This window comes from Notamacropus eugenii, chromosome 1, assembly GCF_028372415.1.
Source record: "Notamacropus eugenii isolate mMacEug1 chromosome 1, mMacEug1.pri_v2, whole genome shotgun sequence".
Lineage (NCBI taxonomy): Eukaryota > Metazoa > Chordata > Mammalia > Diprotodontia > Macropodidae > Notamacropus > Notamacropus eugenii.
Genome location: NC_092872.1, coordinates 345,434,393 through 345,458,895, shown reverse-complemented (window position 1 = coordinate 345,458,895; position 24,503 = coordinate 345,434,393). Strand labels below are relative to the sequence as shown.

Sequence of the window (24,503 nt, the reverse complement as noted above, 5' to 3'; positions counted from 1 at the left end):
ATTTTGCTTGAGCCACATGAGCTATCATTTTGAGACTGAAAATTCATGCTTTTGACTTGTATTATGATACTCTATGTACTGGCCTTTTCCAGTATGGCTGTCAGTAGATCACTGTTCTTTTTTGCTGTTTCTCTAATTCATTGCTGTGAGAAGGGCTTTATGTGGAATGTTTCTGGCAGCTTTTTGGTTATGAAAAGTAAAAGCCTGTGAAGCATGTCACTTAAAATACAATATCAATATAAGTCTAAAGTGGGGGGCGGAGCCAAGATGGTAGAGTAGAAAGACACACATACTCCAGCTCTTCCCCCACAGCCCATAAAATACCTGTAAAGAATGACCCTCAACAAATTCTAGAGCAGCAGAAGCCACAGAACAATGGAGTGGAGGAGATTTCCAGCCCAGGGTGACCTGGAAGGCCAATTGGAAAGGTCTGTCACACCAGATGCAGAGCAGAGCACAGCTCTGGTGCTGGGAGAAGCAGGGCTGGAGTAGGCCTCGGGGGTAAAATCCCCAGCAGCAGCATAGATCTCTCAACCCACAGGCTCCAAAGATCAGTGAGAGGGCTTTTTCAGATAACTGAGAAGGGAGCAGGATCCCCCATAGCTCCGGCCCCAGGAAGAGAAATGAGAGAGATGTAAGAAAATCATGAAAAACGAGTCAACAGCTTGCTAAAGGAGACCCCAAAAATGCTGAAGAAAATAACACCTTGAAAAATAGGCTAACTCAATTGGCAAAAGAGGTTCAAAAAGCCAATGAGGAGAAGAATGCTTTCAAAAGCAGAATTAGCCAAATGGAAAAGGAGGTCCAAAAGCTCACTGAAGAAAATAGTTCTTTAAAAATTAGAATGGAACAGAAGGAGGCTAATGACTTTATGAGAAACCAAGAAATCACAAAACAAAACCAAAAGAATGAAAAAATGGAAGATAATGTGAATTATCTCATTGGAAAAACAACTGACCTGAAAAACAGATCTAGGAGAGACAATTTAAAAATTATGGGACTACCTGAAAGCCATGATCAAAAGAAGAGCCTCGACATCATCTTTTATAAAATTATCCAGGAAAACTTCCCTGATATTCTAGAACCAGAGGGCAAAATAAATATTGAAAGAATCCACTGATCACCTCCTGAAAGAGACCTGAAAAGAGAAACTCCTAGGAATACTGTGGCCAAATTTCAGAGTTCCCAGGTGAAGGAGAAAAATATTGCAAGCAGCTTGAAAGAAACAATTCAAGTATTGTGGAAACACAATCAGGATGACACAAGACATATCAGCTTCTACGTCAAGGTATCGAAGGGCTTGGAATAGGATATTCTAGAAGTCAAAGGAACTAGGATTAAAACCAAAAATCACCTACCCAGAAAAACTGAGTATAATAGTTCAAGGGAAAAAATGGTCATTCAGTGATATAGAGGACTTTCAAGCATTCTTGATGAAAAGACCAGAAATGAATAGAAAATTTGACTTTCAAACACAAGAATCAAGAGAAACATGAAAAGGTAAACAGGAAAGAGAAATCATAAGGGACTTTCTAAAACTGAACTGTTTACATTCCTACATGGAAAGATGGTATTTGTAACTCTTGAGACTTTTTTCAGTATTTGGATAGGTGGAGGGATTACATACACACACACACACACACACACACACACACACACATAGAGAGCACAGGTTGAGTCGATTCAGAAGGGATGATATCTATAAAAAAAATAAAATTAAGGGGTGAGAGAGAAATATATTAGGAGAAGAAAGAGAGAAATGGAATGGGGGCAAATTATCACTCATAAAGCAGATAAGAAAATTTTTTTTCAATGGAGGAGAAAAGGGAGGAAGTGAGAGGAAAAGTGAAGCTTACTCTCTTCCCATATGGCTTAAGGAGGGAATAACATGCTCACTAAATTTGGTATGAAAATCTATCTTACACTACAGGAAAGTAGGGGAGAAGGGGACAAGCAGGATGAGGGGAATGATAGAAGGGAAGGCAAGTGGAGGAAGGGAGTAACTTGAAGTAAACACTTTTGGGAAGGGACAAGGTCAAATGAGAGAAGAAAATAAAGGGGAAAGGGTAGAATGGAGGGAAATATAGTTAGTCTTACACAACGTGACTATTATGGAAGTCTTTTGCAAAACGACACATATATAGCCTGTATTGAATTGCTTGCCTTCTCAGTGGGAATGGATGGGGAGGGAAGAAGGGAGAGAAGTTGGAATTCAAAGTATTAGAAATGAATGGTGAGAATTGTTATTGCATATAACTGGAAAATAAGAAATATAGGTAATGGGGTATAGAAATCTATCTTACCCTACAAGAAAAGTGAGAAGATGGGGATAAGGGAAGGGTGGGGTGTGATAGAAGGGAGGGGTAATCAGAATGCAAGGTGTTATGGGGTGGGGGGAGGGGAGAGATGGGGAGAAAAATTAGAACTCAAAATTTTGTGGAAATGAATGTCGTAATCTAAAAATAAATAAATAAATGAAAATAAGTCTAAAGTGGGTTTTGCCTCCTTTGTTGTATGTGTATAAGACAGCAGACATTTTAATAACTCCCATTTTCATATTGGTTTAATATTTGTAAAGATCTTTCCCCAAAACAATCCTAGAAATAAATAATATGGGTATTGTTATACTTATTTCACAGATGAGTAAAGCAAGTTTCACTCTCCTACACATTGAGAAGACAAGAAATACAAAACTCATTACAAATATGAAGTCATGCAAAACAAATTTCCACATTAGCAATGTTCTAAAAGAAAGAAAGAGAAAGAGAAAATATGCTTCAATCTATACTCTGAGTCAATAAGTTCTCTTTCTGGGGGGTAAAGAGCATTTTTTATCGTGAGTTCTTTGAAATTGTGGTAGGTAATTGTATTGGTTAGAGTTACTAAGTCTTTCACAGTTAATTATTATTACAGTAATACTGTTACTGTGTAAATTTTTCTCTTAGTTCTATCCCCTTCACTTTGCATCAGTTCATATAAGTCTCACCAGATTTTTCAGAAACCATCCCCTTCATCATTCCTTACAGCACTGTAGTATTCTATCCCATTAACTTGTTTAGCCATTCCCAAAGTGATGGATATCCCCTTAATTTCAATTGAATATTTTTTAATTATCCCATTTTGGGACAACACTAGATATAAGCCATAATCTAAACTATAAGTAAATTTTTTTTATGGAAAAAAATGAGATGAAGAATGTGAGAACAGGGAGCCTACCTTTCTCCCCTCCTTAGAGTCCAAACCACATACAGAGCAGGGAGTGGGGTCAGTACTTCAGCTCCTGTGAGCCCAGCTGACGTTCCTCAAGATTAGACCTATACCCAATCAGTAGAGTGTATTGAAAAGAGCCTTTAACCTCTATCCAGGAGATCTGGGCTCTACCCCTAGCTTGCCACTAACTTGATGTTTGACATTGGGCATATCACTTCCAAACCCTGGGATTCATCTTCCTTATCTACAATATAAGAATTGGGGACTATATCATCATTAAATTGGTATCTTTTGGATTTAAGATTCTGTGAAGTCCCTTTGCAAAGGAAGAAAACAATGTTTACAGTAAAATTGGCTATGAGGTTTGGTAAACGGTGTCATTTAACCACTTAAAATGTTTTTCTGTTTATTAGGTGATAACAGTGAATGAAAATGGAAAAAATAAAATGGACCTAGCATGTGATTGAAAACTTTATTTTTCTCCCCATAAGAAGGAGAGGATTAATGAAATATGAAAATCCCAGAAATGGAAAAACTTTTCCAAGGAAAGCTTAATCAAAGATCAAAATGTATTTGCTTTTCAGTAACAAGAATTAGCATGGAGCACTGGAACTTGAACATGTTTCAGAGGGTCAGACAATGTTTGTAAAATTGGAAAGCAGAATCACTGTAGAAGGGAGACAGCATCCTGACATGCAGGAATGGAAGGAGGGATAAAGCTTTTCCCAGAGTGGCAGTGGGGTGGGTGGGAATAGTAAGATATGAGAGCCCCACCCAAACATACTTTCCTGTTCCATGTCTAGATCATTGATGAACTAACTGTTTTGTCCAATTTTTTTTTCTGTTTGTGGATTTCCAAAATTGTGACTGTCTAAGGAACTACTTGGGCACAAGTTCTTTTTTTAAAATTTTAATTTATTATAACATTTAAAAAATTCATAATTCCAAAATCTCTCTCTTCCTCCAAGCCCTTCCCAACCCATTGAAAAGGCAAGCAGCATGATGCCCATTACACATGTGAAGTCATGCAAAACATATTTCCATATTAGACATGTTGAAAAAAAGAAAGGAAGAAAAATAAAGTGAAAATGCTTTAATCTGCACTCAGAATTCATTAGTTCTCTTTCTGGAGCTGGATAACATTCTTCATCATGAGTCCTTTGGAATTGCAGTGGTTTATTTTATTGATCAGAGTAGTTGGTAATCACAGCTGATTATCTTTATAATATTGTTCTTACTGTATAAATTGTTTTCCTGGTTCTGCTTCACTTCACTTCACATCAGTTCAGATAAGCCTTGCTAAGTTTTTCTGAAACCATCCCCTTCATCAATTCCTATTGCACAATAGTATTCCATCTCAATCATATATCACAACTCGTACAGCCATTCCCCATTTGATGGGTATCCCCTCAATTTCCAGTTCTTTGTTGGGCACCAGTTATGTCTCAGAATAGGAAGAAAGCACCAAATACTTTTACCCAATTTCAAGTTCAGCCTGATATCTTGAGAGAATGCTCCAGTGTACTTCTATTATATGTGATGATAGTTCTCCCAGAAGCAAGGTCCTCAGTCTTTTCTACCTGGAGAATTGCATTAAAGCAGTCTAGGTATGCTTCTAAGGACTGGGGCTCAGTGACCAGTTACAAGTAATTTTGGTAGCATGACATCATAACATCCCATAAGAATCCTAAGTGATCAAGACACAGTAGTCAATCACTACAGTAATCTGTGGTTTGATAAGTCCAAAGACTCCAGCTTCTAGGATAAGAATTCACCATTTGACAAAAATTCCTGGGAAAACTGGAAAATAGCATAGCAGAAATTAGATATAGACCAATATTTTATACTGTATACCAACATAGGGTCAAAATGGGTACATGATTTAGATATAAAGGGGGATACTATGAGCAAATTAGGAGAGCAAGGAATAGTTTACCTGTCAGATCTATGGAGCATGAAAGAATTTATGACCGAATGAGATAGAGAAGATTATGAAATGAAAAATGAATAATTTTTATTACATTATATTAATTTTTTTCACAAGCAAAGCCAATGTAACCAAGATTAGAAGGGAAACGGGAAGCTGGGAAACAATTTTTATAGCCAGTGTCTCTGATAAAGGCCTCATTTTAAAACTATATAGAGAACTGAGTCAAATTTAAAAGAATACAAGTCATTCCTTAGTTGAGAAATGGTCAAAGGATAGGAACAGGTGGTTTCAGATGAGGAAATTAAAGCTATCTCTAGTCTTAAGAAAAATGCTCTAAATCACTATTTATGAAAGAAATGCAAATCAAAACAATTCTGAGATACCACATCATATCTAACATTGGCTAACATGACAAAAAAGGAAAATGATAAATGTTGGAGAAGATATGGGAAAATTGAAACATTAATGCATTGTTGGTGGAGTTGTGAACTGATCAACCATTCTGCAGAGTAATTTGGAACTATATATATTTTATAGCCCCAAAGGACAATAAAACTCTCCATACCTTTTAATCCAACAATACCGCTATTAGTTCTATATCCCAAAGAGATCATAAGAAAGGGAAAAGCACCCACATGTACAAAAATATTTCTAGCAGCTCTTTTTGTGGTAGCGCAGAATTGGAAATTGAGGGGATGCCCATCAACTGGGAATGACTGAACAAGTTGTGGTATATGGTGGTATATGAATTTAATACAGTAACGATGCTACATTACTGTTGTTCCATAAGTAATGATAAGCAGATGGATTTCAGAAAAACCTGAAAAGACATACATGAACTGACGCTGAGTGAAGTGAACGGAACCAGGAGAACGTTGTACACAGTGTACAATTGCAATATTGTACAATAAACATTCTTGATAGACTTAGCTCTTCTCAACAGTGCAATGATCTAAGAGAGTTCCAAAAGACTCATGATGAAAAATGCTATCCACATCCAGAGAAAGAACTATGGAGTTTGAATGGAGATCAAAGAATAACTATTTTCTCTTTTTTGTTTTTGCTTTTTCTTTCTCATGGTTTTTCCCTGTGGTTCTGATTCTTTCTTTACAACATGACTAATGTAGAAATATGTTTAATATGATTGTATATGTGTAGCCTATATCAGATTGCATGTTATCTGGGGAGGGGGAGGGCAAGGAGGGGAAAAATTTAGAACTCTAAATCTTGTAAAAATGAATGTTGCAAACTGAAAGTTAATGCCATTCCCAGAGTCATAGGCACAAAAAAGTTTCTGAGTTCAGAGGGAATTCAGAGCTAGTCAAACATAGTTGTTGACAAAGCTATTGCCCGATTGCTCTTGAAATTTAGCCAGATGGACCGGTATGGGAATCAGGAGTCCTAGACTCTAATTCCAGCTCTGATATTAAATGATTGTGTAACCTTGTGCAGTCACTTCATTTCTCTGGGTCTTCTATAAAATGAAGTGCTATACTCAGATGATCTCTTAAGGCTCCATCGAGTTCTAAAGTCATATGATTCTATGGCAATGTAGAAGACACAGAAAAGCCTCTTTCCCTTCTTCATAATAACTTGCAGACCATTGGTGGATCTATGAATTAGTTCACTCATTCTGGAAAACAATTTGGAATTATGCACAAAGAAGAAAGATACAGTGTTCATGCCTTTGATGCATTTCTCTGAGAACTGCCTGTTCTTATCTTTTGATCACTTAGCTATTGGGGCACAGAATGTACGTTTGTCTAAGAGACTACTTTAAGGAGAACTCACACAGGGCAAGTATTCAAATAGTGGTCAGAAGAAGCGATACAAGGACACTCTCAAGGTCTCTCTGAAGAACTTTGGAACTGATTGTGTGACATGGGAGACACTGGCACAGGACTACCCAGCATGGTGTGCCCTCATTGGAGAAGATCGTGTGTTTTACGAGCAAAGTAGAATTAGAGTAACTCAAAAGAAATGTGAGATGCACAAATTTAGAGAATCCACTCAAAATGTTCATATGGACTATTTGTATGTGACTTGTGGTAGAGCATTCTGAGCATCTATTGATCTGATCAGCCACAGGCAGACACACTGTAACTTGGCTCTAACATAGTGATGTCATTTTGGTCCTTTTCAAAAACAAAGGACAACAACCCAACCTAATTTACGTCCACTTTTATTATATAATGGATATTATATATTTAACATAAAAATTTGACTTAGTTTTTCCAAATTGTTTCCCTTCTGATTCAAACTGCATTCATTTTGCTTGTGTAAAAGCCTTTCATGTAAACAGAACTGTTCATTTTCTGTTTTATGACCACCCCTCTCCCTTGTGTAGGTAAGGTTCTCCACCTTATAGTTGTGAATGATAAATCCTTTCTTTCTCCTTCTCCTTTTTTCTTTCTTTCTTCTCAAATTTTTAAAAGATATGACTTTTTATTCTTAGGTCAGGTATCTATTTGTAGGTTATTGGAATATGGCATGAAGTGGTGGTCTAAACCTAATATTTACCAGATGATTTTCCAATTTTCCCAGTAATTTTTATCCTTACTTCAGTAATTAATGTTCCCTAAGTTTATTGAACACTATACTACTATGCTCAATTGCTTCCAGCCCTTGTTTATCTAACGTATTCCATTCACCAATCTTCCCATTATTCTTTTAACTAGTACCAATTTGTTATATTAAATACTACTAGTATATTTTGAGATCTGGTACTATTGGGCTTCTTTCATTTCTACTTGTTTCTAATATTTCCCTTGAAATCTGTGAATTTTTGTTTCAATTAATTTTTTAGCTGAATCTCTAGAATTCTCTAGGTAAATATCATATCATCTGTAGATAAAATAAGTTTATTTCTTCTTTGCTAATGCATATTCTCTGAATTTCTAGAATTATATTAAATAATAGTGTTGATAATGGGTACCCTTGCTTTACTCCTGATCTTAGTACAGATGCTGTTTTACTATTGTAGATAATGCTAGCTCTTAGTGCCTAATACCTTCTATTTACCATTTGGAGGAAGCACCATTGTATTCCTATGTTTTCACCCTGCTGATGTCATTGGTCCTCTTTGAGAACAAAGGATGAACAATAGGAGACCTTTAACCAGAGAACAAGGTTATGCTGATCAAAAACCCAGTCAGATCCAAAGCTTTTTCACAATTACACATCTCAAGCAACCCATATGTCTTATCTGGTGCTGTACTTACTGGTCGATCAGTTTCTGTTTCCTTGTTCCTTAGATTGAATATAGACACTTGGAGGGGAGTTGGGACACCCTTTTTTCTCATTTCAGGGAATTGGCCTAAAAGGCCCAAGGTCTCCCAGTGCATCCTGGGACATGTCCAGTCATCCTGATGAATATCTGGTCACTGGATTCAGATGGCTCTGGAGGAGAAGTGAGGCTGGTGACCTGCACAGCCCTCCCTCACTCAAAACAAGGTCAAGTGCAAGTCATGTCGTTATTTATCTGATGGCATGGTCTTCTCCGGCAGCCAAGGACAAACACAATCTCAATTTGGAAAGTCCCTAATCTTCCCTCCAATTAGAAATCAGATTACCTAATCTTGAATCCTAGATTATATCCTTTTAATTGTTTTCCTTAAATTCATAAAAATCTGTCTCCTCTTGCATTTGGGGTCCAATGCCAAGCTGAGAAGGCCTGGTCCCAATTTGTTATGCAATTGGCATGCATTGCTTAATAAATTGCTATGCCTGGAAGCTCAAACCTTTGTTTCCTCAGTTATTTCAGCTATCACACTGCCAAACTGAACCACCCAACCCCAGTGTCATACAATCCTATTCCATGACCTGACCTTTCTCCATCAATCAACCCTTCTTTCTTGTGCATCTTCTATCCCTCCCTCTCAGACCTCAAATATTGCTCTCTCCCTTATCCCCAACAATTCCTTTCTTGACCCTGCCACTTCTTAATATTTTTATCTTTCTTCTCTTTCTTTCATTGTCAGGTTCCCTAGAAAAGAGGTACTCTCGTTTGCCCTCTTTCCTCCCTACTTTTTCTCCCTTGGTAATCTCATTCACTCCCTGTTATCATTCTTGTGCAGACGACTCTCAAATCTGTATTTCCACCTCCAATCCTGCATTTCCAGTTGCCTCTTGGCTGTATCAAATATTCAGCATGTCTAAAATTGTACTTATCATCAATCTGAAATCTGCCCTTTTCCCTGATTTTGTATTTTTGTTGATAGCAACACTATCAGACTTATGCCCTTGAAGTATTCTTGACAATTCCCTTTCCTAAATTCAATCGACAAGTCTTCTTGTTTCTGCCTGTACAATAGTCTTTCAATTCCTGCTAAATATCACTGGAAGGGGTCACATAGCTGTGCCTAAGCCCATTACATTCCAATTACATGAGCCTATTTTTTTTTCCCTGTACACAGTGCATCTCCCACCTCCATGCCTTTGCATACTGTCCCATATGGCTGATTCCCCCTCGAATCAATTATTTGTGCACTTATTATCCTTCATCTTATATTGCAAGCTGCTTGAGACAAGACCTGTATCATCTCTATTTTTCTGTCTCTAGTACTGAAAGTGCATATCGAAGGCATGTTTTTTGAATAAATGATTTGAGTTCTCCAAGTTCTAAACCAAGTATATCCCCCAACTGGGGCTACTAGAGGTATTTACTAGAAAGAAAAGCAAAAAGATTTGGGGCCCTGACCTAAAGAACCTTCTTTAGTCATTGAGTTGAGAAGATCAATGTGAACCTTCCAGCTGTTTTCAATCTTATATCAGGCAGTACTTCATGCAACTCCACAGAGGGTAGGGCCTTTTAAAAAGAGGTGTCCTTCAGGACAGTTCAGACCTTTTCTGGATTGTATTCTGAGGTATTTGGATTCTGCATAGATGAGCATTTAGTAAGTATCTGTTCTCTTCAGTGGGCTCAATTCTGGAAAAATGTCCTTTTTACTAAAATGACCAATGCACTAACAGCTAAGGAAATATCAATCACCTGTCATCAATGAACAAATTAGCCACCCTTTAAAGCACAGGGATTGCTGATTTTGTAAAGAACAAACAATGTTTGTGAAACAATGCATATAAATTCAACATGTATCAATCATGTTGGGCACATGCACACATCACACAGCCTGCATTATCCATCATCTCTCAAATTCAGCTTTGGGGGATGTCAGGCATCTTATCTTTCTAGATGCTAGAAAACAAGGGGGAAAACTGAAGACAAATCATCTCAAACCTACTTGAACTAGGTAAAGTGTTGGGCAATTTGCAATCTTTCCTTACATGCTGGCTCCTTTTCAACTGTTTACAAAGATGCCCAAATCTCGAACCATAGACAGATTTGTGAATCATTGGCATAGGGATCCATAGTCCAGGGAGTATATAAAGCCAAGAAAGGGAGGTACAGGAGGTGGGAGTAGGGTGAGGGAGAGGTTTTACAGTTAAGGGATGGGAGGAGAATGAAAACACAGTAACCAAAGAGTAAAATTAGGACAGTGGTCAAAGGGGTCAGATTTTGCATAACAGCAAGGAAGGATGAGGACAGAAAAGTTCCATTGAGTTTGGCAATTAGGAGGATAGTGGTTACTTTAGAGAATAGTTTCACAAGAGTGATGTGAGTAGCAGCCATCAGATTATAGGGAGCTGGGCAAAAAAGAAGTTGGAAGTGGCTAAACAATGCACTTACCTTATTTAATTCAGCAAAGGAATTAGGGTTCTCCTACAAGTATGGCATTTGTGGCTATGGATAAAACAAATAATATAGTAGTTTTCCGTTTCCCAGATAGCCAAAGTGTTCTACTAAGGCAAAATTGTGAAACCAATCTGGCACCTTTTAAGCAGAATTTCCCCCACTCCTGATGGCCCTTGCTTCCAAGGTAAATAGTGCTCTCATGATACCTTATAGCAGGTTAGAACCTCTACTCTGGTGACTTTTGTTCCTGGCCAGTATCCTGTGCTCTGATCCCTTTGTATAAAAACATACTTTTCCAGCTAGTTATTAACAAGAGGAAATGGTGGCTTTATTTTCATATCAGGATGTTTCTGGCTTTTTTGCTTAATTGTATACACATATTACTATTCATGGTACCACCACTTCACCACCAAAACAGTCACTTCATACACAATTTGCCATTAGCATCTGCTTTTTCTCTGCCAGAACAGAGATAAATTTTGGTTTGAGACCATCTTCTGCCTTTCTCTTTTTTAGATAAACACCCAACTATAATTTCTTTATATTAATTGGAGAAAAGATTCAACTTTAGGATACCTGTTAGGGTGGGTGAAATTAAAAACAAGAGTTGGATCTGGTTCATCGGCACACTATCCTCTTTTATCACTTCATACCATGACTCAGCTCCGATAGAACTAAGAGTTGGAACCATGCAACCTGAGAATTAAAAGAGCCAAGAGTATGTAGTGGCTTTTTCAGGACCAAACAGCTTAATTATTAGCAAGTGTGTAGAAAGTAAGTGTGCCATTGGAATTGCAGTATTTGATGGGAAGACAAGATCAAACAGAAGCTCACTAGTATCCTAACTACAAAGCTCAGATAGAGGAAATGCACTCTACCACGAGTATGTTGAATTTATGGGGTAAAGTGGCTACCCAAATTTACTTTCATTCAAAAGAATCTGAGTCATTTTGTCGTGTCCCAGCAACATAAGTAGCCAATAAGAAGATAGAGTAAAAATTAACCTTAGGAGAGACTTAAAACCAACCTCCATGCCTTTACTCTCACTATTCCGTGTCTAGAGTGTTCTGGGAAACAATTCTTTCCTCTTCCTTTAACCTCTTGAAGGCTTACCATTTTTCTAAAAATGCAACCTCTTTCAGGAAGCCTTACTTGCACCTTTGGGGCAGCTAGGTGGTGCAGTGGATAGAGCACCACTGCAGGAGTCAAGAACCTGAGTTCAAATCTCAGCTCAGACACTTGACATTCACTAGCTGTGTTACCTTGGGCAAGTCACTTAACCCCAATTGGCTTATCCTGGGTCATTCTGATGAATATCTGGTCACTGGATTCAGATGGCTCTGGAGGAGAAGTGAGGCTGGTGACCTGCACAGCCCTCCCTCGTTCAAAACAAAGTCAAGTGCAAGTCATGTCATCATTTCTTTGATGGCATGTGAAGGACATTCTTCGGGCAATGAAGGATGAACACACTTGCACCTCCAAAAAAAAAATGATCTTTCTTTCCTTGATTCTTGAATAGCCCTTTGTACTTGTCTTAATGTTTTTATGTATTCTATTTTGCACTGTAATTCTGTATATTTATCATATTGTCAATTTGTATATTTCATATTTCCCTTACAGGATTGCAAAGCTCTGACAGTAACTATGCCTTAATTGCATTTTTATCTTCTTAATCACCTAATTTAATAAATACTTAATAAATGGCCAATGAATGGATGGAAAATCTTTTAACTGTAAGTAATGGAAATTTATAATTTATGAGGCTTTACAAAGGTGTTTTTCTCACACCAATCAATAAATTCTATATGCATTTTCTCATGAAAAAAAAGATGCCCAAGTCTCATCTACTCTTAAAAATCCTTTACTTGATTCTACTGCCCCCTTAAGATATTATCACATAGTTCTTTTAATAGCCAAAATCCTTGAAAAGGCTATCTATACTCACTTCCACTTTTCATCTCCTATTGACTTCTCAATACGTTATGATCTGGCTTCCAATCTTATCATATAATTGAAAGTGTTCTTTCCATGGTTTCCAAGTCTCTTAATTGTCTAATTGCATTCTCCCAGTTACCAAAGTTCACAACCAGAAGTAATCCTCAATTCCCTCTTTCTCATATCTCATAAATCAGTTGTCAAGTCTTGTTGATTTGACCTTCACATTTTATGTTGTACCCATCCATCCTCTTCTCTCTATTCATTTGGTTACCAGCCTGGTTCAGACTTTAATCAACCTCTTGCCTAAACTGTAAAGCAACAAACTCTCAATTGGTTTTCTTGCCTGTATTCTCTAATTCATCCTTCCAACAGCAGCCAAATTAATATTCCCAGAACACAAGTCTGATCATGTCACTTCCCTGCAAAAAAACGCTACAGACTCCTCTGGGGTTCTAGGATAAAATGCAAAGTCCATTGTTTGGCTTTTATAGCTCTCCACTATTTGGCTACAATCTCTTTTTGAGTTCATTGCAAATTATTCTACATTCAAGTTACATGGGCCTACTTTTTTTTTTCTGTACACAATGCATCTCCTATCTCCATGCCTTTGCATACTGTCCCACATGGCTGGAAGGCACTCCCTCCTTGCCTCTATCTGATGGAATCCTGGGCTTTTTTCAAGGTTTCCTATAAGGCAAGCCCATCCTAATCCTCACTTCCCATCCCTCAGTTGCTACTACCTACACCCAGAAATTACTAAGTAGATATTTTGTATTTAATTTTCTGCTAATTCCCCTTTGAGGGTAAGGCCTATTTTGTAAATGTTGCTAAATGAATCGTACTTCTAAAGGTGTCAGCATGTGAGAGACCTCCCAGGTGAGGGTTCAGGAATACTGTACCCAATTTTTTTTATTTCAAAAATAAAAAACCAGAAGGAAAAGACCACACTGTAACAGTTTGTAAAATGTGAAGTTTACTACATCTTCAAACTATCTTTATACACTCCTCTTCTATTGGTGCCCCAAGTCACAGGGAACCAAGACTGCTGCACTTTCCTCTGGTTTGCTTATTATTCTTCTCCAAAGTCAGTTGGCTTCTTCCTCTTGGATTTCTCAAACTCCTGGGTTCCCCACGTATAGAGGAAGTAAAAGGCTATAAATGCTTTAAGAACCAAAATTAAGGAAAAGCAGTAAGTACACACAAAACACCACAGCAGACTAGGTCTTTTACTTTGTTAAAGTAGCAGGGAGTGATTACATCCACCTGTGCCTATCCCCTCCACCACCCATTCCTAGATCTAAAAGATATTATGGTAGGTTACGGCGAATCCATTTTGCAGGGAGTTAAAATACTTGCTGTGGTCCAGCCCTGTCTATTTGTGATCCCATTTAGGGTTTTCTTGGTAAAGGTGCTGGAGTGGTTTGTCATTCCTCTTCCAGCTCATTTTACAAGGTGAAGTGATTTTCCCAGGGTCACACAGCCAGAAGGTCTGAGGCCAGACCTGAACTCCCAGTCCCAGCACTCTGCCACCTGCCTGCCTGAGTTAAAACCGGCATAGGTCCAACATGGACTTGGGTTTTGCATGATACCAACTGGTATCAAATTACATGCCTTCTCAAAGAGGAGGGAGGGAATTTGGAACTCAAAATTTTTAAAAAATGAATATCAAAAAATTTTGCATGTAATTGGGAAATTTTTAACAAAATAAAATATATATTACAAAAAAAACAGCAACTAAGCACCCCTACCCTAAGCTAGGATCAAAAACACTCTTCCTAGGCCTGTTTTCATACAAATTCACCCACTCCCACACCCCATTTCAGAGTAAGTAGTTTAAAACCTGGGTTCAAACCTAGGGTTTACCCTTTATTAGCAGGTAATTATGGGAAAATTATTTCATCTCTGAGAGCCTTATCTGTAAGATGGGGACACCTAGCAACCTCACAGGTCGCGGTAAGTAAAGGGCTTGGTAAACCATCCATCCCTACAGAGATGCAGGCTATCGTTGGTGTCCGTGCACCCTGAAGGAGGCACTTAGGCGGATTTTAAAATTTCCTGCACGCTGAGGACAAGCCTTTTCTGACTATGATTGACCAGACTATAAGGAAGCGGAGGAAAAGCAGGATTTTATGGTTCTAATAACCGCGCCATCCCCTGAACGCGGGACCCGTGAGTCCGGGGCTCCTGCGTCTACTTCAGCCTCATCTTTTGGGGTCCTTGGGGTACGCTCTGACCCTCGCTCCCCAGGGGTCACCCGAAGTTCTCGAAGTCAAGCCTGGGAAGTGGGGGTGGTCATGGGAGGCGGGCGCCCCAAAGGCCAGGCCCGGGCTGCACTTACGGGGGGCGACCCGTAGGATGGAGTCCTGCGTCCTGCGGAGCATGTTGGGGATGCCCTTGGTGAAGTAGCTGGGGAAGGCCCTCTGCTCGAACGGGGACAGGCTGTAGGAGATGATGTGCCTCACCCGAATCAGGTTCCCGAACTCGCGGCCCATCTTCGCGGCGTCCTGGGTCCCTGGAGGAGCAGACACACAGTTACCGGTGCGGGCCGAGGCCACGGAGACCCCGGCCGGGCCCGGCTCCCAGAGGCGCCCGTCGGGACCCCTCCCCGCACCCCCGTCCCCGTCCGGGGAACCCCCCAGCAGCCTCACCAGCCTCAGGACGCTTCGCCCTCCAAAAACTGCGGGTCGTGCCCCCGGACCTTTACATTTCCGGGGCAAGCCCGCGGGTTGGGTAAGACAACTTCCGGGAGAGACCATATTGCTGTTCTCGCGGGGGGAAGAGAATACCTCTCCCCTCTCTGGGGAGAAGTGCACAGACCCAACGGAGACCGGAGTCGGGCAGAGAGAGGGACCCGGCCTCCGAATCGAGCCCGCCCCCGAGCAGGCGGGGCTGCCGGTGATTGGCTGGGCTGGCTGCCCACGTGGGAGCCGGGACCGCCTTCTCCTGGGGCTGCCCTCTTCTCCGATACCTGGCACACATGTTCTAGTTGTGTCCCGGCTTCTGGATCCTTCTCCCTAATGCCAGGAAATAAAAAAGACCTTTTGTATCATTCATTCATTCACTCACTCCATTCAGACATTCGCTCATTTATTCCTTTCATTCACTCACTCATTCACTCACTCGTTCACTCACTCATTCACTCTCTCATTCCCTCATTCATTCATTCACTCACTCGTTCACTCACTCGTTCACTCATTCATTCATTCATTCCCTCATTCATTCACTCATTCCCTCATTCGTTCACTCACTCGTTCACTCATTCACTCACTCGTTCACTCACTCATTAACTCTCTCATTCCCTCATTCATTCATTCACTCACTCGTTCACTCACTCGTTCACTCATTCATTCATTCATTCCCTCATTCATTCACTCATTCCCTCATTCATTCACTCATTCCCTCATTCGTTCACTCACTCGTTCACTCATTCACTCACTCGTTCACTCACTCATTAACTCTCTCATTCCCTCATTCATTCATTCACTCACTCGTTCACTCACTCGTTCACTCATTCATTCATTCATTCCCTCATTCATTCACTCATTCCCTCATTCATTCACTCATTCCCTCATTCCTTCACTCACTCGTTCACTCACTCACTCACTCACTCACTCACTCATTGGCTCACTCATGGCCACACAGCTAGTAAATGGCCCACTTTGAATTCCAGAATATGTGTCTTTCCGAGTCCGGGCTCTGCGCTCTATTCACTATGGCGCCACCTAGAAGAACTTACATGCTCTTGTTGAGGGAGAACTCAACAGAAATAAATAAATACGAAATAGGTACAAAGCGAAGGAAAAGAGGGAGGGGGACAGAAGCAGCATGATGTAGTGGGAAGAATTCCAGCTTTGGATTTTTCTGTCTCTGATCCCTATCTTAGGCACTAGCTGTGTGACCCTGGGCAAGTCCCTTTACCTCCTCTGGTCTCAGCTTCTTTATCTCTAACATCAAAAAGTTGGCCTGGATGAGCTCTAAGGTTCCTCTACTTTTTCATCTATGGAAGACAGCACTTTCTCTGAGTCTGGAAGGAAAGGAGGAGGGAGAGTGTTGTAGTAAGTTGAGGAGTCTTGTGGATTCCATCCTCCCAATATCCCTGTGACTCCTGTCCACTCCAAGGGCTATAGAGAGGGAAAGAGAATTATTAAGCATTTACTATGTTCTATGATAGCAGCTGGTACAATGGATAGATAGCTGGGCCTGGAGTCAGGAAGACCTGAGTTCAAATCCAACCTCACACTCATCCTAGGCAAATCACTTAACCTTTGTTTGCCTCAGTTTTTTAATCTGTAAAATTAGCTGGAGAAGAAGATGGCCAATCACTCCTGTATCTTTGCCAAGAAAACCTCAAAAGAGGTCACTGAAAATAACTGAACAACTATGTTCTGGGGGGGAGGGGGAGAAAGGAACTTGAGGCCTGGAAATCATTTGTGGCTTTCTAGGTCCTCAAGTGTGGCCCTTTGACTTTTAGTCACGTGGCCTCGAGGCCACAGGGTCCCCCACTCCTGTCTAAGCAATGGTTTAAATGAGGAGGGAAGGGAAGGGCATACAGATACAAGCAAGCAATACAGCTTTCATTAAAGGGTATTAGGAAGGGGTGGGGTGGGGAACTCATAGTGGGAGAGAATGGTGAGAAACCTGCTTCAAAGTGTTGCGGGTTCCTGGGACCTGTCAACATAAAATAAAAGCCCCCTGTCAGAGTTGGAGGAACCCAGTGGTGGAGTGCAGATGGTTGGAGAAGAGATGGCTGAGAAATATCTAGGTCCTCCCTGCCAAACCCCCTCAGAAATATAAGACGAACTTCACCTGCAATCGGTGCCTGGGGACCCAAAGGGTACAGTCCAAATTTACAGTAGAATGGAGATGGTTGAAGAGTAGGGCCATAGTTCAGAGAGTGTCAGGCAGCAGTATAGAGTGCTGGACTTCAGCAAATTTCTAATAACTACTGACCCATATGTCTAGTTCCTATGTGTCAACTGGACCAGAACTGGCCTCTAACCTGTGGGTGGCAGGAGCTGAAACAGAGCAGGCTAGAGAAAGGAAAGGCAGTACACAAACAGAAGTTTAAGTAATTTCAGAGTAAGGAAAACAACACTTGCAGACAGAAGCCCTCCCTCCTAATGAGGGTTTAAGGCTGGGGCCACTTATATACATTAAAAAGGTTGACCCACAACATAATTATTCTTAAATCTTGAGATAGTTCTCATGGTTAGCATTTCTTGGGACAAAAGTTCTTGCGTCCCTGGGAGAACAATCATTTTTTCAAGTCTTAACAGTCGTGGCCACCTGATGGGGCATAAAACCAGAGTTCTGTGATGGGAACAGGAGTGCAATGCCTGTTAGTGACAAGAAACATGGACTGTGAACATGTGATGGATAGCTCTGGGAAATAAGGGGAGCTAAGATCCTTAATGAACACCTGATGCTCGTCCAAGTAACATACTTTGCCAGAGGGTGAGATCATTCCAGAGCACAAAGGATTATTATGTCAAACTTAGGACATACCCTGCTTACTGGGCTTTAGCTCTGGAAAAATAGGATATTTCCAAAATATTTGACATATGGAATGCTATTTTTTGTGAGAATATTCCACACACACATCAAGGCTAGCTGTTCCAAGCAATATTCCACAGAAGATCATATCTTTACAATTACATCGAGTGTAGGAACCCTTGGTACTTCTTTTCCCCCTCTCTATGAATAAGTTGGATTGGAGGACTGGGAGGGATTAATGAAGGAACTCTGGGAATCCAAACTCCTAAAACTACTTCTGAGTTTTCACCTGTAACTAATCAGCAAGGCAGACTGTGGTGACTCTCTAGGCCTTGAGCCATCCACCAACTTTAGTATTTTCTATTATGCTCTTAAACAACGAAAACGAGCATTTCCATATAATAGCAGAAGACTAAGAAGGTATTGTATATGAAACTATGAATGTCCATTTCATACTACTTGCTTTTTTTAAAAAAAGTATAATAAATTGCACATATTACTTTACAACTTGTACTGTTTGTTTCCCTCTGAACTTCCTTCTGGTGTATTCTGTGCATTTTAATTTTTCAAGTAACAAGTATTTTTAATTAATCTGTCCTCACACCTCCTCTGCCCCAATTGAGCAAATATTTCAAGATCCCTCAATATATGTCTATATGATCCAGCAAAACAAATTCCCACATTAACAGTTCTCAGAAACAGATGTCTCTCTGCATAGATACTTCACTTCTCTTTCAGGGAGTGAGAAGCATGTTTCATTTTCATTCTTTCAGACTCATGGTTTATGATTTTGTTGATCAGAGTTCTAAAGTCTTTCAAAGTTGTTTTTCTCTATAATGTTATTATTGGATAAATTGTTCTCTTAGTCGTTCTCATTTTGCTCTGGATCAATTCATAAAGATTTTCTTGGTTTCCTGCTAAACTGTTCATTTAGTTAATTCTTATGTTACAATAATATTCCATTATATCCATATACCAAGTTTGTTAAGCCATTCCCCAATACCTTTAGTTAGTGAAAAGAGCTGCTATAAATATTTGTGTGTGTGTGTGTATGTATGTGTGTATATAATCTCCTTTTTATCTTTCTTTGGTTTCCTCGGTTTATAAATCTAGCAATAGTATATTTGGGTGAAAGGGTATGCATAGATTAGTAAATTTCTGGACATAGTTCCAAATTACTTTGCAGAATGGTTAGACCAGTTCACAGCTCCTCCAACAGTGCTCTAGGGAAAGGGAAAGGAACAAGGACTTACATGACATCTACTATGTGCCAGGCACCGTGGTAAGTCTCACAACCTGTAGGTGCCATTATTATTCCTATTTTACAGTTGAGGAAACTGAGGCAAACAGACAAGCCCAGGGTCACACAGCTATTACCTGTCTGAGCTTGGATTTGAATTCAGGTCTTCCTGACTCCAACTCCAGTGCTTTGTGTACTATGGCGCCACCTAGCAGTCTCACTAGTGTACTTGTTTTCCCACAGCTCCTCTAACATTTGTCATTTTTCTCTTTTGTAATCATCTTTGCCAGGCAGATAGATGTGATATGGAACCCCCAAATTACTTTAATATGCATTTCTCTAATTAGTAGTCATTTAGAGATTTTTTTCATAGCACTGCCATAGCTTCTATTTTTTTCCTTTGAAAACTGCCTTTTTATGTCTTTTGACTGTTTAGCTATTGGAGAATGACTCTTATTTCTATAATTTTGAATGAGTTCCTTATATATCTTGGATAGAAGACTTTTATCAGAGAAACTTGCTGCAAAGAATTTTTCCCAGCTACCTACATCCATTATATTAGTCAATCAATAAACATTTTTTAAGTACCTACCACATGCCAGACAGTGTGCTAAACTCTAGAGATACAAAAACAGAAGCAAGAGACAGACTTGCCCTGAAAGAGCTTAAAATCTGATTGGGGAGGCAGCATGCAAACCAATGTGTGCTAAACAAACTATGTACCTGAGAAATAGGAAATAGTAGATGGAAGGCACTAAATTTTGGCTACATTAGATTTGTTTGTGCAAAAACTTAAATTTCACATAATCAACATTGCCCATTTTATCTTGTGTGATCTCACTACATGTTTAGTCATGAATCATATTCATAGATGGAGAAGGTAATTTTTTCCTTGTTGCTCTAACTTGTTTGTGGGCTGACCTTTTATATTTGGTCATATGTCCACGTGGAGCTATATAAGAAAAATGGCCATTTTATCTTATGTGATTCTATCTTTCAGCCAAAAAAGAATTGCTTCCTTGCTCTTCTAATTTGTTTATGATATGACTTTTTTTTGTATCTATTTTCTGTACATTTTTTTAAAAAATGTTTCATTGGCCCTTTTTTTGGCATCACTATTGCTAATTCTCCAACTTCCCCACATTTTCCCTCCAATCTCCTCACCATTAAACAACAAAAAGAAAAATAAAATTATAACAAGTAAGCGTTGTTAAGCAAAATTAACCCAAGTAGTAACCATATCCAAAAGATACGTCTCTTTCTACACATAGACTCAGGAGGTAGGTAATATGTTTTATCTTAGGTTCTAAGACTTGCAAAATTCTTTTTCTTTACAATATTTTTATCTTCATAAAAATTGCTCTCTTCTATTCACTTCACTCTGTATCAGTTCATACTACCCAGGATTCTCTGAAATAATTTTCATTATTTCTTCTAGTACAATAATATTCCAATATATTCATATATCATAATTTGCTCTGCTGTTTCTCAAGGTTTACGAGGCCATCTAAGGCATTAAATTATAATTCCTTCTCTCCCCACTTTGTACCCCCACTTTTTAATTTCCCTTTGGGGATCAAGAAATTTGCTTGCTTGTCATTGCTGCTCTGGGTTATTAATCTTTTCCTCCTTATTCCCATTTGTTGAGTTTGCTGTATTTTGATATAGTTTTGGTACATTTTTATATAGCTTCCCAAATTATTTCATTTCTTATATTTTTACACCAAAGTATGTATATGTATTCCAACTTCTATTGTTTCTTTCCAATAAGAGTGAGGTTCATTTAATGTTCGTTCCCCCATCCCTTTGTCCATGTTTTTAGCATTCTTCTCATGTACTCCAATAATGAGAATTAGTATGTTTTACCCTATTTTTCCTCCTTTCCACACTGATGTATTCCTTTAACCCCTTCCTCTCTTTCCCCACTTAAACTCTCAAAACACAATCAATCTATCCCCAGAAATTCTATTTTTCTTATTTACCTCCTTTGAATACCCTTTGAAGACCTTAAGGTACTGTAAAGAAACTTGTTTCTTTTCTCCCTCTTCGACTATCAACTTTCCATTATCACATAGGGCCTTCTGACTGCTTAAATAAATTTATTTTTCTGATTTTCTCTGGACTCTTGCATTTGTATTTCAAGGTTGTATTTTCAGCTCTTTTCTTTTTTCTTTTCTTTTCATAATAGTATTTTATTTTTTCCCCACTTACATGTGAAGATAGTTTGCAACATTCATTTTTGTAAAATTTTGAGTTCCAAATTTTTCTCCCTCCCTCCCTCCTCTTTCCACTCCCCAGGACAGCAAGCAATCTCATATAGGTTATACATATATAATCATGTTAAACAGATTTCCACATTAGTCATGTGAAAAAGGAATCAGAACAAAAGGGAAAAATCACACACACACACAAAACAACAAAAAAGTGAAAATAGTGTGCTTTGATCTACATTCAGACTCCATGGTTCTTTCTCTGCATGTGGTTAGCATTTTCCATCACGAGTCTTTTGAAATTGTCTTGGATCATTATATTGCTGAGAAGGCAGGTCTGGTCTTTTCCTCAGAAATACTTGAAAATAATTCTCCTGTTAAAATGTGAGCTCCTTTAAGGCAGGAACCAAGTTTTTTGCCTTTCTCAGCATCCCAGTGCTTAACACGGTACCTGGCCCATAGTATTATGCATAGCACAGTAGCAGACATTAATAAATGGTTTATGAATGACTAGTCAAAAAAAAAAAATCAATGACCCCTCTCCCTGCAATTACTTTAATTCCCAAAACCTGGGTGCTAAAATCAGCCTAGGGCAGGGGTGGAGAACCTAAGTTCTCAAGGCCACATGTGGCCTAGGGTCGGTGGGTATTGCCTTTTGACTGAGGTCAAGTTTTACAGAACAAATCCTTTTATGAAGGGGATTCATTCTGTGAAGTTTGGATTCAATCAAAGGACTGCACATTAGGGGTTGCTTGGGCAATAGTTAAGATAGAGTCCATGTGATTTGAGTCACCTATTTTACCTTTTCTAACCTTGTCTTTCCATCCGCCCCCTCTCGCCCGCCCCTTCATCTTTAAATTCTTACTGTTCTCATACCCTAAAAGTATGTATTTTGATGGGGCATGATGTAGGTGCTGGACAAAACCCATCACAGCCTGTAATCTTATCAAGTTGATGGGACAAATTTGCAAATTTGGTTCTAAAATAGTTAGCATAAAGGTAAATAATATGTAATAAACCTGGAAATGTAAGCTGGAGTCAGACTGTAAAGGACTTTAAATGACTCACAGTGGAGTTTATATTTTATTACCCAGAGGCCAGAGGAAGCCACTGGAGCTTATTAAGGAGGAAAGCACAGGGTCAGATCAGTGCTTTACAAATATCAACTTGGCAGCTATGCAGGGGATGATTTGGAGAGGAAAAAGATTTGATGGAGGGAAATCAATTAGGAGACTATTGCAGTATTCCAGGTGGGAGGTGATGAGGGTCTGAACCAGGGTGGTGGTTGGAAAAATGGAGAGAAGAGGCTAAATATGGGGGATGTTGTGGAGATAAGAATGACAAAATTTCTCAGCTGAGTGCCTCTGTGGGGGTAAGGCAGGGTCAGCTCCAAGGATTAACGACCCTGTGTCTGGAAGGATGGTGTAGACCTCAACAGAAATAGGGATGTTAGAAAGAGGAAAAGGCATTTTTTGGGAAAATATTATAAATTATCTTTTGACATTTTGGGTATAACCACTGGAAATATCCACTATGTAGTTGGTAGTACAGAACTGGTGCTCAGTAGGGTTGATTATGTAGATTTGAGTCATCTGCATACAGATGAGAGTTAAACATGAAATCACCAAGAGAGTATAGAGAAAATAGAGCCCAGGACAGAGATGTGGAAGACATCCATGGTAAGGAGGCAGAACCTGAATAATAATTTGGCAAAGGAGGCTGAGAAGGAGCAGGCATGTAAGTAGAGAAGAACCATTAGGGCAGCGTCATGAAAATTTAGTACTGAGGGAATATCCAGGAGAAGGGGTAGGTCACTGGTATAAAGTGCTGCAGAGGTTAAAAAAAAGAAAGGAATGAAAACTGAGAAAAGGCCATTAGGTTTGGCAATTAAGAGGTAATCAGTAATTTGGAGAAAGCAGTTGCAGTAGAATGATGAAACTGGAATATTATAAAGGACTGAGAAGAGGAAAGGATTAGCGCTGTAGAAGGCTTTTTCTAGGAGTTGGGATGTCAGAGGAAAGACATAGGATGATAGCTTGAGGGGATGGTAGGGTCAAGTGAAGGTTATTTAGGGAGAGGTAAAATTTAGGCAACAGGGAAGAAAATTAAATAGTAGAGAAGGGAAGAGGAGATTGTTGTGGGGACAATTTTTCCAGAGGAGATGTGAAACAATGGGATCCAGGTCAGAAGTGCAGGGGTTGACTCTGACCAAGAGAAGGGTTACTTCTTTATCAGAGAATGGAACAAAGGAGGAGAAGAGTGGGATTTTGAGGTACTGAATAGAGCAGGTGGAAAAGAGGTGAATGACTTTGATGTGCCCCATAAAGTATGAGGTGAGGTCTTCTGCTGAGAGGAAGGGACAGGAGGTGGTGTGGGAGACTTGAGGTGAGAAGAACGGCTTTGAAATATTATAGATTCATTAAAATATTATGTATTTTTAAGATTTGATAGCTGGTTATTCAAAAAGCACCCCAAATAAATCATACCACAGTGGAGGGTTTTCGGGAGGGAGGGGGAAGGAGAACACAAAGAGGGAGGCAGACCTGTGATCTGATTGTTCTAGGAGACACCCGGAAAGGAGGCTCTTTCTACCAATGCAGGTGGGCATCTGCTCTGCAATTCATAACCTTATGGAGCTGCTGGGGCAACTTCAAAATATCCAAATTGAGTGATTAACCCCACATCACACAGCCAGCTTATTTCAGAGATGGTCCTGTTATCTATGTCTTCCTGGCTGTGGCCCTCTCTCTATCCACTGTACCCTACTGCCTCTATCACACCTTTTTATGA

General features: G+C 39.5%; 1 protein-coding gene across 1 annotated transcript; it reads right to left on the bottom strand.

Annotated features, from left to right (window-relative positions):
- Positions 1-13,720: 13,720 nt before the first annotated feature.
- Positions 13,721-15,666, bottom strand: UQCRQ (ubiquinol-cytochrome c reductase complex III subunit VII). Its single transcript, XM_072630030.1, has 3 exons — positions 15,419-15,666; positions 15,109-15,282; positions 13,721-13,931 (listed from the first exon to the last, which is right to left on the bottom strand). The coding sequence occupies exons 2-3, from the start codon at positions 15,260-15,262 to the stop codon at positions 13,840-13,842; spliced, it is 246 nt and encodes an 81-aa protein (XP_072486131.1). The 5' UTR covers positions 15,263-15,282; positions 15,419-15,666; the 3' UTR covers positions 13,721-13,839.
- Positions 15,667-24,503: the final 8,837 nt, after the last annotated feature.

Bases quoted from the DNA above. Each gene is read 5' to 3' on its own strand.
- UQCRQ (XM_072630030.1), bottom strand. From the start codon at position 15,262: ATGGGCCGCGAGTTCGGGAACCTGATTCGGGTGAGGCACATCATCTCC. The intron at 13,932-15,108 runs GTAAGTGCAGCC...TGGTTCTTAAAG, and splicing joins CATCCTACGGGTCGCCCCCC to CATTTATAGCCTTTTACTTC.